The 14,631-nt window shown below is 36.1% G+C and overlaps 2 protein-coding genes and 1 non-coding gene across 3 annotated transcripts; 1 reads left to right on the top strand and 2 right to left on the bottom strand.

The window, feature by feature from the left end:
• Positions 1–1,401: 1,401 nt before the first annotated feature.
• LOC132062033 (NAC domain-containing protein 68-like) lies at positions 1,402–2,544 on the top strand. Its single transcript, XM_059454689.1, has one exon. The coding sequence runs from the start codon at positions 1,732–1,734 to the stop codon at positions 2,542–2,544; it is 813 nt and encodes a 270-aa protein (XP_059310672.1). The 5' UTR covers positions 1,402–1,731.
• An 8,943-nt stretch (positions 2,545–11,487) lies between these two features.
• On the bottom strand, positions 11,488–14,088 carry LOC132063921 (riboflavin biosynthesis protein PYRD, chloroplastic). The gene is made up of 3 exons (XM_059456686.1): positions 13,584–14,088; positions 12,570–12,868; positions 11,488–12,471 (listed from the first exon to the last, which is right to left on the bottom strand). Exons 1-3 carry the CDS (start codon positions 13,980–13,982, stop codon positions 11,880–11,882), a joined length of 1,290 nt encoding a protein of 429 aa, XP_059312669.1. The 5' UTR covers positions 13,983–14,088; the 3' UTR covers positions 11,488–11,879.
• Positions 14,088–14,161, bottom strand: TRNAV-CAC (transfer RNA valine (anticodon CAC)). Its single transcript has one exon. It is a non-coding gene; the product is annotated as a tRNA-Val (tRNA).
• Positions 14,162–14,631: the final 470 nt, after the last annotated feature.

The raw sequence follows: 14,631 nt of genomic DNA, 5'->3' as shown, positions 1-14,631 counted from the left end.
AGAGGCAGATCAATGTTACCCTCATTTGACCTTCAAATTGCAACAAGGTGATGCTCAAAACTCAAAAGTGTGTTCAGTCACTGCCTTCCAACAATAAATATGGTGGTTCGATGACTTAGATCATTTGTCATCAATATCTAAACTCTAAGAAAGAACATAATATGAATATTCTTAAAAGTTGCTCCTAACTTCCTTACCTCTAATATTTTTTTAGTAAAAATAAAATTTAGGAATGAAAAAGACTTTTTTTAAGGAATTAAAAGTTTCAACAGTAGTCCAAGGAATTGAAGAGGAAAATGAATGGAATCAAGTAAAATCTAATTCTACTTAATAACAATGTACTAAATACATCAAGCAATGGATATTCCGACAACGATCTCAAATAATATTAGAATTTTTTTTAATCAAAACTATAAGACTTTGGGTCTCACCCATTGTGAAACTTACTCTCTTCGTCCCAATTTATGTGACACCATTGGAGTTTTGAGAATCAAACAAGTTTCTCTTTGTCCGTGATTTTTTCATATGCTTTTTAATATTTTTAATTGTCAATTATTGTTGCTTGTTGTACGTTTAGTTTGCAAATATGACAATTTTATTTCAAAAAATTTAAAGATTTCATATTCGAATTCATGGTAAAAATTTAAAAGTTTGACTCGCGAAATTTGAATGGTGCAAAGATAATCGGGACAAAGGGAATAAACAGGCCTCACATGTGTTTTATCAGTTGTGTGAATTACAAAGTAAAGTTTCTCGTTGTATTGTCATTAATTATTATTATTAGGAATAACATTTTAGCATCTTGTAGTTTACGTACTGACATAAACTTTTGTCAAATGAAACCCTTCCAAACTCCGCCAGGGGGTTGTACGAGAATTATATTTGGCAGAGTTACAGTATTAACAGTTATGAATTAATTAAATGTTAATGTGAAATAATTGGGGTTAAAATGTACGTAGTAGTTTTGTTGAATAATAATTAACATTAGTAAATATTTCCATTATAAAGAACCAAAACTCAAAAAAAAAGGAAGATTCCAATTTCCGTGTAGCATCGCCCGGTCATAGCCAAAAGCCTCTTCCAAAAGGAAGTTTTTATTTTTTTTATTTTTCTTATTTCCAAAAAGAATTAGTATGAAATCAGAAACAAAAAAGAGAATTTACGCGCGCATGCATGCCTTTGAGGAATATTGTAAAACCCTATCATAAATATCTAGAAATACTTAGCTCTAAAGAATCATTATAGCATCACAAATTAAGCTCATCAACACAGTGTCACAGTGTTACGCAACTCACTAGGGTTTTATTTGCTTCCGCAACTTCGATCAAAATAATGGCAGTATCTGTATAATCATCATAGGCTAGCCGCTCGTTAGAAAAAAAAAAATTTAAATAGGAAATATTCCCTCCATCTTGGGTCACAAGAAATTAAACCCTAGTGAACATTCCAGAAAATGCAAAATTCAAATAGATCAATGTATTAAAATTATAAAAAAGGAAACAACACAGCTTACGTAAGTATTGGCTCATTCACAAACCTAGAGAGGCTGAAAACCTTTTCGAAGTAGATTTAGGAAAACAAGAAATATATATAAATAGTTGCTCTAAGAACCATATTGTAGCATTCAAACCTAACTTACGTTCTTCACCATCAGTGTTGCGAGTAGCTCTAGGGTTTTAGGAACTACGTACATTAATCTTTTTCCTCCATCCAATTCGCAGAACTAAAACAATGGAAGTATACTCATCATGTGATCATCAAGCTAAGGGACCTTCTTCTCGACGTCCTATGGGATATCGATTTCATCCTACGAACAAGGAACTGTTGAAGTATCTGTCAGGGTTTGTACGAAACGAACCACTTCCCGAGCAGTATCAACTCATGCAGCAGGTTGATCTTTACGCTGACAAGGAGCCATGGCAGATTTTTGATGAGGGCACCAACAACAACACTCGTTACTTCATCACACCGCAGAAGAAAGTGAAACCTGAGTGGAAAAGATTTGCACGAACAGTGGGGAAGGGAACATGGAAGCCACAAGGCAAAGGAAAAGAGGTGTTTGACGATAAAGGGAGACTCATGGGATACGTCAAGAGTTTGAAGTACATCCCCGCTAACAAATCATCGAACAAGGCCAACGGGGAGTGGTTGATGACCGAGTACTCTCTGTACAATGGTTATGTGGATGCTTCGAAAATTAAGAAGAAGGGTTACGTAATTTGTAAGATCAAGAAGAAGGAAAAACCTGAAGCTAAGAAGAAAGGAAACAAGGTCAACATAGCTAATGATGAGGATATGAGAGACGTTGAAGAATATATTAGTTCCGTTCTGGAAGAAGACACTAATGGAATATCGTCGAACGGTATAAATGATTACCTAGTGGGAGATGAAGTCGGAGAGCATATACTTGGTTTGTTGGGTCCTGAAGACGATGTTGAACGCATAGAGGGTACTGAAGTCGAAGACAACCAGCTACTTGATCAAAATTTGTTGGGTTATTCTGCGGAAGATATCGATCTAGATACAATTAATATCTGTATTTAATCAGTAATAAATTTGTAACTAGCTAGCGATCGGTAATATGGTCGACGTACGTTAAATATGACAGTATTTAGTTATAACTAATTTAGAAGTACTGCAGATATGCCAGATTTTTCGTCCTTCCTATTTTTCTCTCTTAAATGGTTCTTGCTTATTAATTTGGTTCCTACAGTTGAGGTCGATGATGCCCTATTTTATCTATGCAATTTTTAGTTTTCATGATTATGTGCTAACTCATCTTGATTCTGCATGTGGATACTTTGTTTTCCAATGGACAATAAATTCTGAAATTTTTCTAAGTTTTTGAGGCTATCCATAAATATTAATAACAAGTAAGTAGTAACTAAGCTTAAATCAGTATTATTAATTAGTGTTGTTGCAATGGTCTATATAGCTGATTAGATGTTTGATGTTTATTGAAGTTTGAACATTGACGTTGTACTGAAATTCTAACCACCGAGGATAGTGGAATGAATAAAATTCCACCACCCTCTCGAGTTCGAGCATTAGAATGGAAAAAAATCCTAGTCAAAAGCATTCCCTTTTAATGTGTCTAATGCAACGCAAATCCAAGCAGTCGGAGCCTCAATACGGTTATGGGGCATCGGTTGAAAAACCAATAAAGTAAAAAAAAGTTGTTTAAGCCTTGAATTTGACCGGAGTGGGAAAAGCAATTGGTGACTTTTTTCTTTAACCTTTCAGACTTCACTACGTAGCATGGTCCGACCACAAATATTCATGACTTCAGTAAATTCTTACAATTCTTTTTAGAAAAAAGGATTTATTTGGAACACTGTTTGCTGTGTCAAATATATATTCTTGTACAAATAGGTAAATCCACCTAGCGAATGTACAAAAATGAAGCATTGGGAATGTTATAAAACTCCACCAAAATGCTTGCTCATCCAACGAAACATATCATCATCATTTCCAGGAGGCTCTCATCTTGGACGAATTCCTGATGGTACCAATCTTCTAGAAAGGCTTCACATCTTTCTACTAGTTGTTCTCCATCATTGACATGGAAAATACCAGGATGTGCTTCAGGCGAGATCGTTAGAAGATCCATCAGCAGATTCAACATCCACACATTAGCATTTATACACAGATCATTTGCTATAAGAATGTTAATTTTCCATGTAGAAGATCGTGAATATATATATATATATATATATATATATATATATATATATATATATATATATAGGCATGGCACAGTCAAGGCAAATCACCATATCAACCAAGTGTCAGTATATAGCTTTAACTTATATAGCTTTAACTAAGTACATATTTAAGATAAAGGGGCTAAGCACGCAACATAGAGTGTCGTCACGGACACAAAACCAAGAAACTCTTAACTTGCAATCAGAACCATCGTAAATGCAAAAAAAAAAAAAAAAAAAAAAAAAAATCGCCGATTCTCATTTTTTCATCATGATAAGCACCGAAATGGAGAAATTACCAAGAAAATTTTTGACAATAAGCATACCGTTGACGAATTTCAGTGGCAGCCTTGCAGTTCGGAACTTCCGTTAGTCAGGGTCCGAAGAATCTTCAAGATCGTAAAACAAGTACGCCCCCAAAAGATATCCATCAACGAACGGTATGCACCAGTGAAGGCAAAGGAAAGAAAGAACTAAAATACTACAGCAGGTTGGGCTCCTTACAACTTTTATGGCAGTGTGATTGTGGAGCTTAGGGATAGATGTTTATCTTATCATTTGCATTACTAAATTTTTTATATTTCAAATTTGAAAATTCACAAGTGAAACGAAATATCAGACGAAGGAATAAGTAACAAATTCATCTCAACAGCCAATTCATTTTAAATAAGTAATGACACTCCCCTGTTCTACCACAGCTTATAATCTTTGCAATTGAAAAATTATTAGGTTACTGCTTGAGCAAGGAAAATGTCAAATCAGTAAGTTATTTCCAAGATTCGGATCGAATGCACAGGAAAAAGCAGCATCCCTATTTTTAGCCACCATCTGTTCAGCTTCATGGAACCAACGTATGTAAAATTAAGATCATTATTACAAAACACTATCCTAAACCACTTATGCTGAAAGGACAGACCAGCTCCTAAATGGTTTAAAAAACAGTTGTTCACAAAAGTGCTACTTGTGTTAGGATTTAGAGACATGAGCTTTAAAAATGAGTGTAGTGTGAATTGAAAAATGGTGAGAAAATAAAATGGAGGGAAATAAAATTCAAGTAAAGTTCACTTTGCAAAGGCATTTTGTGGCACTTTGTCCCTCATTGGTGGAGGAAAGCACTTCTTGTGTGCTTATATATAGAATCCCCTCACATTGTTGTCATCACTTGGCTCGGCTTTAGCTTTGGATGATTGATTGCTAATCTTTTTGGACCAAATTTATTTTCCAAAAGCCATTATTTATTTTCCTAAATTCTAATATTTTCCGCGATAATTTAATTTAATGTATTTTCGCGGAATTTAATTTTCCAAACAGTTATGCCTCATTTTCCAGATACTGAAAAAAAAAATTCAGAACCAGAAATCTTCGTTTTTACTCCCCTCTCTCTTCGGCATTCTGCATAATTTTTTCAAACCAAAACGTAAGTGTCTAGTGTGATTTGCTGTCGATTTTTGAGTTCGCCGAAGTTCTGTAATTTGCATTGCCGCTATTACAGAATAGTTTTTCCGTTCTATCCTAGGAGAAACTAATCCATTAACCTTAACTCCACACAAGAAACTTGTGGGTTCGGAAATTTTCTGTTTCATCTAATTTTTGTCTTCAACGGTTTTTCTTATTTTCTTTTAACACAGAAACTGCTTTGAGTAATTTACTGCTTTGAACACTTAGACATAACAAGTGGTGCGGTGAACGTGGATTGAACACGTGACCTTCAGATGAATGTATATCAATCTCAATATCCGCATTTCTACGACACTCATCTTAACTAACAACGAATTGCTTTTTGTTGTAACCTTCTTATGATCAAATGGATTATCATAAGTCCAAATGTGAACAACTCAGCAAGAATACATCAGGCAAGGTACTAAAATGCTCCCCATCCCCAAGGTCCTCATCTAGTGGCTTCATTGTGTGCATGTCTCGTGGCAGTTAACTGATCTCCTTTGCTAGAGTTGGATATTAAGCCCTTCTGGTACATGAAGACAGGGTAATTTGCTCCATGCATGGAATTGTTTTGCTCATCTAAATAAGTCATCCAAGTGTAATTGTCATCTCAGTTTACACTATACTCCAGATGCTCTCCAACCACATACGTTTCCAAGGGGGTCTGATTTCCAACTAACAGAACCATAAATTTTAAGAGGAGCAGGGGTCTGATTTCCAGTTCCAATCAGTTCCAAAAGCAGGGTAAGCAATATAGCCGGGTGTGAGTATAGTGTTAACTATGTGATGACACCAAGATGTCCAATTCCTTCAAATAAGATAAAGATAATGCAAGTTAGCTTCAAATAGACAAACAAGATCAATCAATGGAACAGAAGAAGCTGTGTAACTCGTTCAGGAGAACTATCCTTGACTGGATGTGGAATATATATATATATATGCAGAATTAATGAGACATATATGATATATATATACTAAGTGTGTACTGGTTTATAGGAAGGTATAAAACTCCAGGACCCTAAATATGATACATGATTTTACTGCTTTATATACAACTTTAATCCCAACTCATCACAAGAGAATAGATAAAAATGGATAATGCCGCCTATTTTTATCAGAACTCATTAGTCCAACATTTATCTTTGAACAACGAGAAGATGGTACCAATTTTCAATTCAAAGTCCTTGCAACTTTAATATAGGTTATATCTTTCTTTCCTAGTTTTTCTGGTACACCTGCAACTTGAACCTGCCTGATGCATGCCTACCACTCCAAAAAGAAGTGTGTGTAGATCAGCTTGTTAAATGCTCAAATTTAATGGGTTAAATCAAATGCTAACCTAGTCCTCATGGCATATATATATATATATATATATATTTTAAAGGTTTGCCAATATACATCCAGTTTCCGCACTCTTGGAGCAAGACTAAGTAGAGAAATTGCTGATGTAATAGTTACAACCAAAAGAGACCAGTAAGAAAGAAGGGGCAAACAAGCTTCAGAAAAACCTCATATAGCAACCACAGAAGTGAATACTATATGCATAAAATGCATGTATGCACACCCATAATCAGCAAAAATTGATGTTAGCCAATGAAGCATCTCAGTGAGCCTAGCCCAAGGCAAATGGTGAAAGCTACCCCATTTTGTTTAATACAATATACGCAATTTAACTCATAATAATCAGTGAGGATTTGTATAACTGACCCAAACTTGTTTGGGACTAAGACGTCATTGATGTTGTACGATATATGCAATTAGGTAATATCCACAAGTCAAATGTTGTAAGATATATTCCCGCTTCTCTTTTGTCACTCTCTCTTCTAAGATCCACAAAAGTGAATTTTAAATCCTAATGTTATCAAGTTCATTCTTAGGGTACAAGTCACATTATTTTGTCTATGGTCAAGTTTCCTCTCTATATCCAGCAAGCAATCACTTGTCATTGCCTTTGTGGTCTCACCTTGCAGAACCTCCAAAACGTATCAATATATCGACTTATTAAGAAAATTCAAAATTTTGCAGTGCATTCAGTTATAACCTTCTAGTAAACTTAGCGGCAAAATAGCACAAAACAGAAGAGTACTATGATTTCTGCACAGTATTCTTAGTGAAATCCTAACTCAATCGTGACAATCCTGCAGAGCACTGCACAGTGATCTCTGCTCAGCATTCTTAAGATCCTAACTCATCTATGTGCAAAAAGCACGAAATATTGATGAACGACTTGCAATCTTTCTTATTTGGAGATGAACTACATATAGAATAAGAAGCTACTACAGTGGGAGAAAGTAGAAAATCTTAATACTTCATATAAATATCAACTTCCTGTGAGCATAAAGCACTGCTCTCAGATTCATCATTGATTCATGAGGTCAGTAAGAAGTAAGAAGCGGGTGAGTAAAATCTAAGAAGGAAATACACGCATAGCTGGGCATTTGGCCTCGTAGTAAATAGTATCATCAAGAAAAACTGTAAAGCTAAAGTTTCCACCTGATATCTTTCATACAAGAAGCCTCTAACTTCTTGTTGCAAATCAAACTTCAAAGGGACAACAGAACAAGGCAGTCTGGAACTGAACATGCAGTACTCTCCTTGTTGTTAAATTTAATAGGCTTACATAATGAAATAAATCAAAAGTGTGATATGCTACTAGATGTTCCATGTGGTTGAACAAAAATGCAAAAAGCAAAACTAGAACTATCTACATCAATATGTCAATTTGCACTTAACCACACCTTTGCATGTGAGGATTAACAGAAAAAACGAAAAGAGCAAGAGCAAAAATGTATAACCTCAATTTCGCTAATGGAACACAACCCAAGTCAATATTGCGTATTGGACAACATTCTGTCTCTTCATCAGAGAGCTTCTTATAGATGCATTTCCTGCAAACTGGGTGAATTTCAGAAACAATTATTACCACAAAAGAAAAGCTCATCATTTCTTGAAACAACAGAAGCTAGTGTCAGTATTGCCCAAACCAAAATGCAAGGTTTTCCTGCTTAAGGGGAATGAGAAGAATGAACTGTTTCTCCTATATCAAAGTATGCCCTCACAGATATGAAGTTCCAACTACTCTTATGCAAACGAAAATAGATGGTGGCCAATATATACCTTCCGGAAAGAGGAGGATATTTGTGGGTTGGTGTTGCATGTGCAAAGAATCTGTAAGAGCAACAGGCTCATAAGCAAGCTTTTGAAGCTTTGCCCTTCAAGGATGATCAGCTCACCAGCCCCTAATAAAATACCTAGAAACAGAAGCTACAAGCTTGAACTGTTGTTAGAAAACTACTTACTATTCACTTCAGAGTGATGAACGAAGCCTCCTGAAAATATTTGAGCTCTACCTATCAAAATATATATATATATATATATATATATATATATATATATATATTTGAGCTCTAAGTCCAAGTATCAATTGTTAATCAAATGATATAATAGAATGCACTTCACAATCAGCTGGAGCTTCTATGCTTTAAGGAAGGCACCTCTTGTTGTGTAAAGAGTGACATAGCACAGTTATCTGACTGTGATTGGTGTTGGGGAAAAAACTATTTAAGCCAGTTTCCCGTTGAAACAAGAATCTGGCACTAATATTCCTGTAATACAGTCATGTATATCCAGTCAGGAATTCTTAACTGCTCTTAAGTACTGGTGCCACAGAATCTTCGAAAGAAAAAGGGAAAAGGTAGTACACTTCACACAAGTATGCTTTATCTGGATTGTCAAATTGAGAGGAACAGTAGGCCAATCGACAGGGCTGAAAATTCAACATAGAGGATACACGGTAAAACTTCATTATTTAATCCCTTTCCTTCTCATTTTAGGTTTTCCAGTCAATTCTTGTTTATTTTTATTTTCTTGATGGGTAAATAATATATTGAATAAAATATTGCACCAAGCCAGTGCAACAGCCGTAATTACAAGTTGTGCAAATCAGCTAGTGTGTCTAAAATATCATCTACATCTGGATAAAAAGCTAGTTTGCACCAAAAAGCAATCAACAAAAAGCAACTAAGTTTAAGGCACTGAATGTTTCTTCTTTTGCCTATTCTGCTAATTCTTTCTAGCCATACAGACCACCAGATAATTGTAGGAACAGAGTTCCAGGTCTTTTGAGCTTTCCTGCACAGAACCTCCCTGGTCCAGCAGTTCAACATTTCTGTAATGGAATTTGGCATGGTCAGACATACCAAATATTGATGAAAACAAATTCCATAACTGGCTTGTAACCTTTTTTGAGAAGATAACTGTCTTGTAACCTTACAATGCAAAAAAGGGTGGGTGATTTCTTCAGATTGTTTGCAACATATACAAAGGGATGGACCACCCACGCAGAAAGTATTTGTCTTTTATTGCTTTTTCTCTTTCTTTTCGTTTTTATAATATCCCAACATTTCAATGTTTGCAAACAGTGGCGGAGCCACCTTATGCTAAGGGGTGTCAATTGACACTCCTTCACCGGAAAATCACACTGTTTAGCCAGGTTAAAGTTTCAGTTTTATGCATAAATACTATATGTTGACTCCCCTTATATGTTTTCTCTTGAGCCGAGGGTCTTCCGGAAACAGCCTCCCTATCTTCCGAGATAGGGGTAAGGTCTGCGTACGCTTTACCCTCCCCAGACCCCACATTGTGAGATTTCACTGGGTATGTTGTTGTCTACTTTTTTATATTTTGACTCCTTAGTAAAATTCCTGGCTCCGCCACTGTTTGCAAAGCAACCACAATTCATTTCTCCTCCAGTTTCGAAAATGTATAGAACAACAAGAGGTATTAGGTATTACCACTTTTGGCTAGAGAAAAGCACTATTGACATAGAATATACAGAGCATAGAGTTACAAAATGCTCAAAAGTGTTTGCAACAAATGTCAAATTCTGGTACATCATATGGTCTTATATCTACTGCATCAATCAACAGAGGGAATACAATAAAACTTCTCACTTGCTAGTTAAATTTGCAAACTATGTTATTTCATGTTGCATTGCATCCCTGCACCTGAACATATCTCAGATCATTTCATACAGATATCCCAATGATACTGCGAAATGAAATCTAGAATCTGCAATACTTTGCTTCACAAAATTCTGAGATTTTTCCAACCTACTTCATCATCAACAGAAGTAATACACAAATCTAAGGGCTTGTCAAGAAAGGAAAGAACTGAAGTAATTGGTATGTATGACCCCTAGCCCATTTCCATTTTGGGCGAAAACTTCAACCCATCGTCTTGCTATCAATCAACCAGCTAGCATCAATCCTGAACCAGTTGGGGACTGCTAAATGGATCCTCTATACTTCCTCTCCATTAAGGGACATAGTCAACTCAATACAGGTAGGTAACTTGTCTCTTAAGCCAAAGCCATCATCTTTCAATGCTGATGTGATAGTTTCCTGCTAAAATTCTGATATTTTCTACTAAAAATATTTTAGAAATCAAATCCTTCAATGACAGAGGCTAGCATTTTATTTTATTTTTCATAAGAGGCGTTGCAGCACTAAATTAAACCATTAAAGAAAGTCATACTCAAAACATTGGAGAAAACATATTTAACGCCAAAAAACCGCGAAAACTCAAAAGAAGTTAAAAATTGAAAAATGGAATCACATGAATTCAAAAAATTGAAATGCAAAACTCAACTTTCAGGGGAATCTATTTGGCAAACCAGAAATTAAACTAAATAATAGCAAGAATTAGAAATTTTCTAATGTACCTTGATGACATAAGGTCAAAGTTATCTAATCTTGCAGTGAGGGAAGATCTGCAACAGGGCAATGTCGGGATGCATCTTTTCTTCTTAGGAAGCTAAGATGTTGGGGAGAAGGAAGAAGAGGAACATTCCTAGTTGTGGATGTGGCAGCTTTAGACTCTTCTATAGATTCTCTGAACTTGCAGCCTCAAGAACACTAGAACTTGGATACTAAAGTATAAATTAGTTGCGCTATTTGAAAATCCACAAACAACTTCTCAACTTCAACTTCAAATGATGTTTTCAATTCTGACTCAAATGTTGTCGAATCTTTTCCCAAATATTAGAGCCACGGAAGGAATTGCATTGCAAGCATAAAACAAAGTACTTTGGTCTTTCTCACTGGTGTTTGTGCCTGCATCAGTGTCTTTTTAAAAAAATAAAAAATCCCTCATCTCAGGAGCTGTAAGAAGTCATGATTTTTCATTAAGAATTAGAGAGGAATGTATTTTTGTTGGTGCTTTCAAATGCCCGATTTGGAACTTGATAAACTCATCAAAAATGGTGCTTGGATCCACTATTTGTGACATCTTAGTTAAAATACTGGATAAGCAATTAACAATTCATCACATGATCAAATGGAAGTGAAAACCAAAACACACAGACAACTTTATTGCCGATTGAAGATGCAAGGATGGAATGCAACATTACATGCTTGTCTTAATATGGTACATTTTCCAGCAAAAACTTGAATGGACCAAGACTCTAGTACAAAGCACAGTCAGTTGTACGACGTTGACAAGAGAAGTTCGATCTCACCCTGGACCTTTCATAGTTTAAAGAGACATGAATAAAGTAGTGATTGGTCCAGAGATCGAGTTCCCTCTTTTCGAGGTAGGATGTAACTTTGATATGCTTGTAGACCTGTTGCAGCTGCCTGTGCTACTCTCTCTTATAACCGGAAGATACCTTTGTACGACCATCATAAACATACAATCTAATACCAGATTATAATTTCAGTAAAATGCTCCATCCACTTAGAGATATCCTTCCAGCAGAATACTTTCGCCTATGGTCCTCGATGTTAAATTCTTCAACCTTCGGTTTTGCTGCATATACTTGAAAGCCCTTTTACCACTTCCCCCCAAAACTGGCAACACTTCCACAATAACCTTCTGAATTAAATTTTGATCAAAACCCTCTTGTAGGATTTCCTCAAAATCAGCAGAGTTTCCCCTCAAGTCCAGCATCACACTGCACAGTCCTTGACGCTTACAATGTTCAAGGATAGCTGTTAAATTCATCCTATCCAAAACTACTGTTTCTATCCCTCTTTGACTTTCTTCAAACTCCACTGCAATCTCCTTATCACTTAAGATTATGGTTTTAGATGATGTGTCAGTCACAGAAGGCAGTTGAAGTGAACCTGAACTCTTTGCTAATACAATATGAAGAGGTTGCTTTGCTCCTGGTTCTTTAGATGAAAGAACAGAATAATTTGTAGTCAGCAAGAAGGCAGAAACGACAACTGCATCATATTCTTGTAATAACTTTGAGTAGTATCCACCAGACTCCATGACTTCTGCACCCAGCTGATCCGATAAATCTCCATCAATCGAGAGAGAGTACCTGTTGTAACGGAGAAACTGATATCAGCATGCTGAATGGTTTAGTCCTGAATCACGGCGTAACAAGTTACAACTATTGCGGGAATATCGAATTTATACCTGAGTGTGACAAATGGTTTTCCAGTCAGCACTTGATGTGTATAAGCTTCATTAAGCTTCCTGCAAAGTTCTTCCTCAACTCCTGTGATCACTTCAATTCCTGCATCTCTTAATTTACTCAGACCAGTTGAAGCTACAATAGGATTTGGATCCACCATCCCAACAACCACTTTTTTCACTTTGGCCTTGATTAATGCCTCCGTGCATGGTGGAGTTCTTCCGTAATGATTACATGGTTCCAAGCTCACAAAGGCTGTTGCATTTTCTGCTAAATCACCAGCATCTCGAAGTGCAAAAACCTAAATTTACATTTCATATTTTAAGCATTTAGCACAAAAAATTTTGCAGACTCACTATCTACAGCTCCTCATCAAACCAAAGTTACATATAAAGGAGGTCCAACTCATAGAAAACTCAGCACAGACAAAGTGTCAAGTAGCCTACCCACTTCATGGAAAGGAAGACACGTCTTATCACATATATTTATTATTTTAATACTCTAATATTCAAGTAAAATACATCTGTTTCCTCAAATGCTTAGTCCAATCTTTTTTCTCTTTTTTGCCTTATTCCTTATTAGAAAATTTATTATGAAATGGAGAAAGGCCAAAATATTGAGCTAACGTGCAATCTAAGAGTAGTTTTAACCTATGTTGCTCGGACTCTTCAAATATATGGACGGTTGCGTGTTGGATCCACCAACAGTAGTGCATGTTTTGAGGATCCGACACGTGTGCAAAGATCATTTTTGGAGAGTCCGAGCAACATAGAGTTGAACCATTTGAATGATGCTCCCAAACCAAGAAATTTAACTTAAACACTACTATACCCAAACATCATTTTTGTTCACTCAATTACAGAATGTCAAATTCTCGCAACCTCAATTCAAGAGTTGAATCAAACATTAGCCAAGAAAACAAGCAACAGTAGCATTCACTGATAAAATAAAAATAAACATGGAACAATCAAGCTAAATATAGATACAGACAGAAAAAGAAACTCATGTCAACTTACCTCAGCATGTGGCTGGCCAGCTTTAGGGTGAAAACCTTCACCTACAATTTCCCCATTCTTAACAATTACACACCCAACCATAGGATTAGGACTTGTATGCCCAATTGCTTTTCTAGCAATCTCTACACACCTTCTTATATAAAACCCATCATCAGGCAAACCTCCACACCTCACATTGACCAAACGATCACCATTTCCCAAACTGGTTGGAGAAATAGACACCCTTTTGGCTGCACTTTGAAACCCATAATTTAGTCTTGAAGTAAAAATTGAATCTTTTGATTCTTTTCCGAAACTAATTAGAGAAATGGACACCCTTTTGGTAGTATTAGAAAACCCATGATATGTTCTTGAAGTAAAAATCAAATCTTTTGAAGGTGAGAGTGGGCAGCAGTACATTTTCACAAAAATAAAATTTGGACTCTATCTATCGAGTATCGACCCCAATTTGACAGAGATATATTTGAGAAAGAAATGTCAAAAAAGAAAGGCTAAAAAAGAAAGTGTCTGAGCCCGGGTTCGAACCGGGGACCTCTAGTGTGTGAGACTAGCGTGATAACCGACTACACCACCCAGACTTGCTTGACTTACTACTAATTCTTCTTTACCTAATCAATTGAAAATATGATCTGTTCATTCGCTGACAAGAAGTGGAGAGTAATTTGCTGCAAAGCTCTTTTGCTACGTTTAGAAAGCATTTTTTTGCGTGGATTGCCCTTCTTTTCGGGTGGTCTTTAAATTATGCCCCTCATATTACGCCCCTTCTTTATCTTTAATTTTTGCCCTTCGCATTGCAACTCGAACGTTCACGCAACGTAAATCGTAAGGTTCGAGTTCGAACCCCGCTCAAGCATAAATTAAAAAAAAAATTGCAAGGCAAGGTTTGGGTCGCGTGTATGCGGGACCAAGATACACTTGTTAAGGAATTACCAAATTTATGCGGACCGCATACTCATCCCTTAAGGGCGACTTGGCAAAAGTATGTTAGTCCCAGATAACTTTGGTAATTTCTTAACAAGTTTATGCCGATGGGGGCATATGGGCAAAC

This window comes from Lycium ferocissimum, chromosome 7 (assembly GCF_029784015.1).
Source record: "Lycium ferocissimum isolate CSIRO_LF1 chromosome 7, AGI_CSIRO_Lferr_CH_V1, whole genome shotgun sequence".
Classification (NCBI taxonomy): Eukaryota; Viridiplantae; Streptophyta; class Magnoliopsida; order Solanales; family Solanaceae; genus Lycium; species Lycium ferocissimum.
This window is presented reverse-complemented; position numbering and strand designations above follow the sequence as displayed.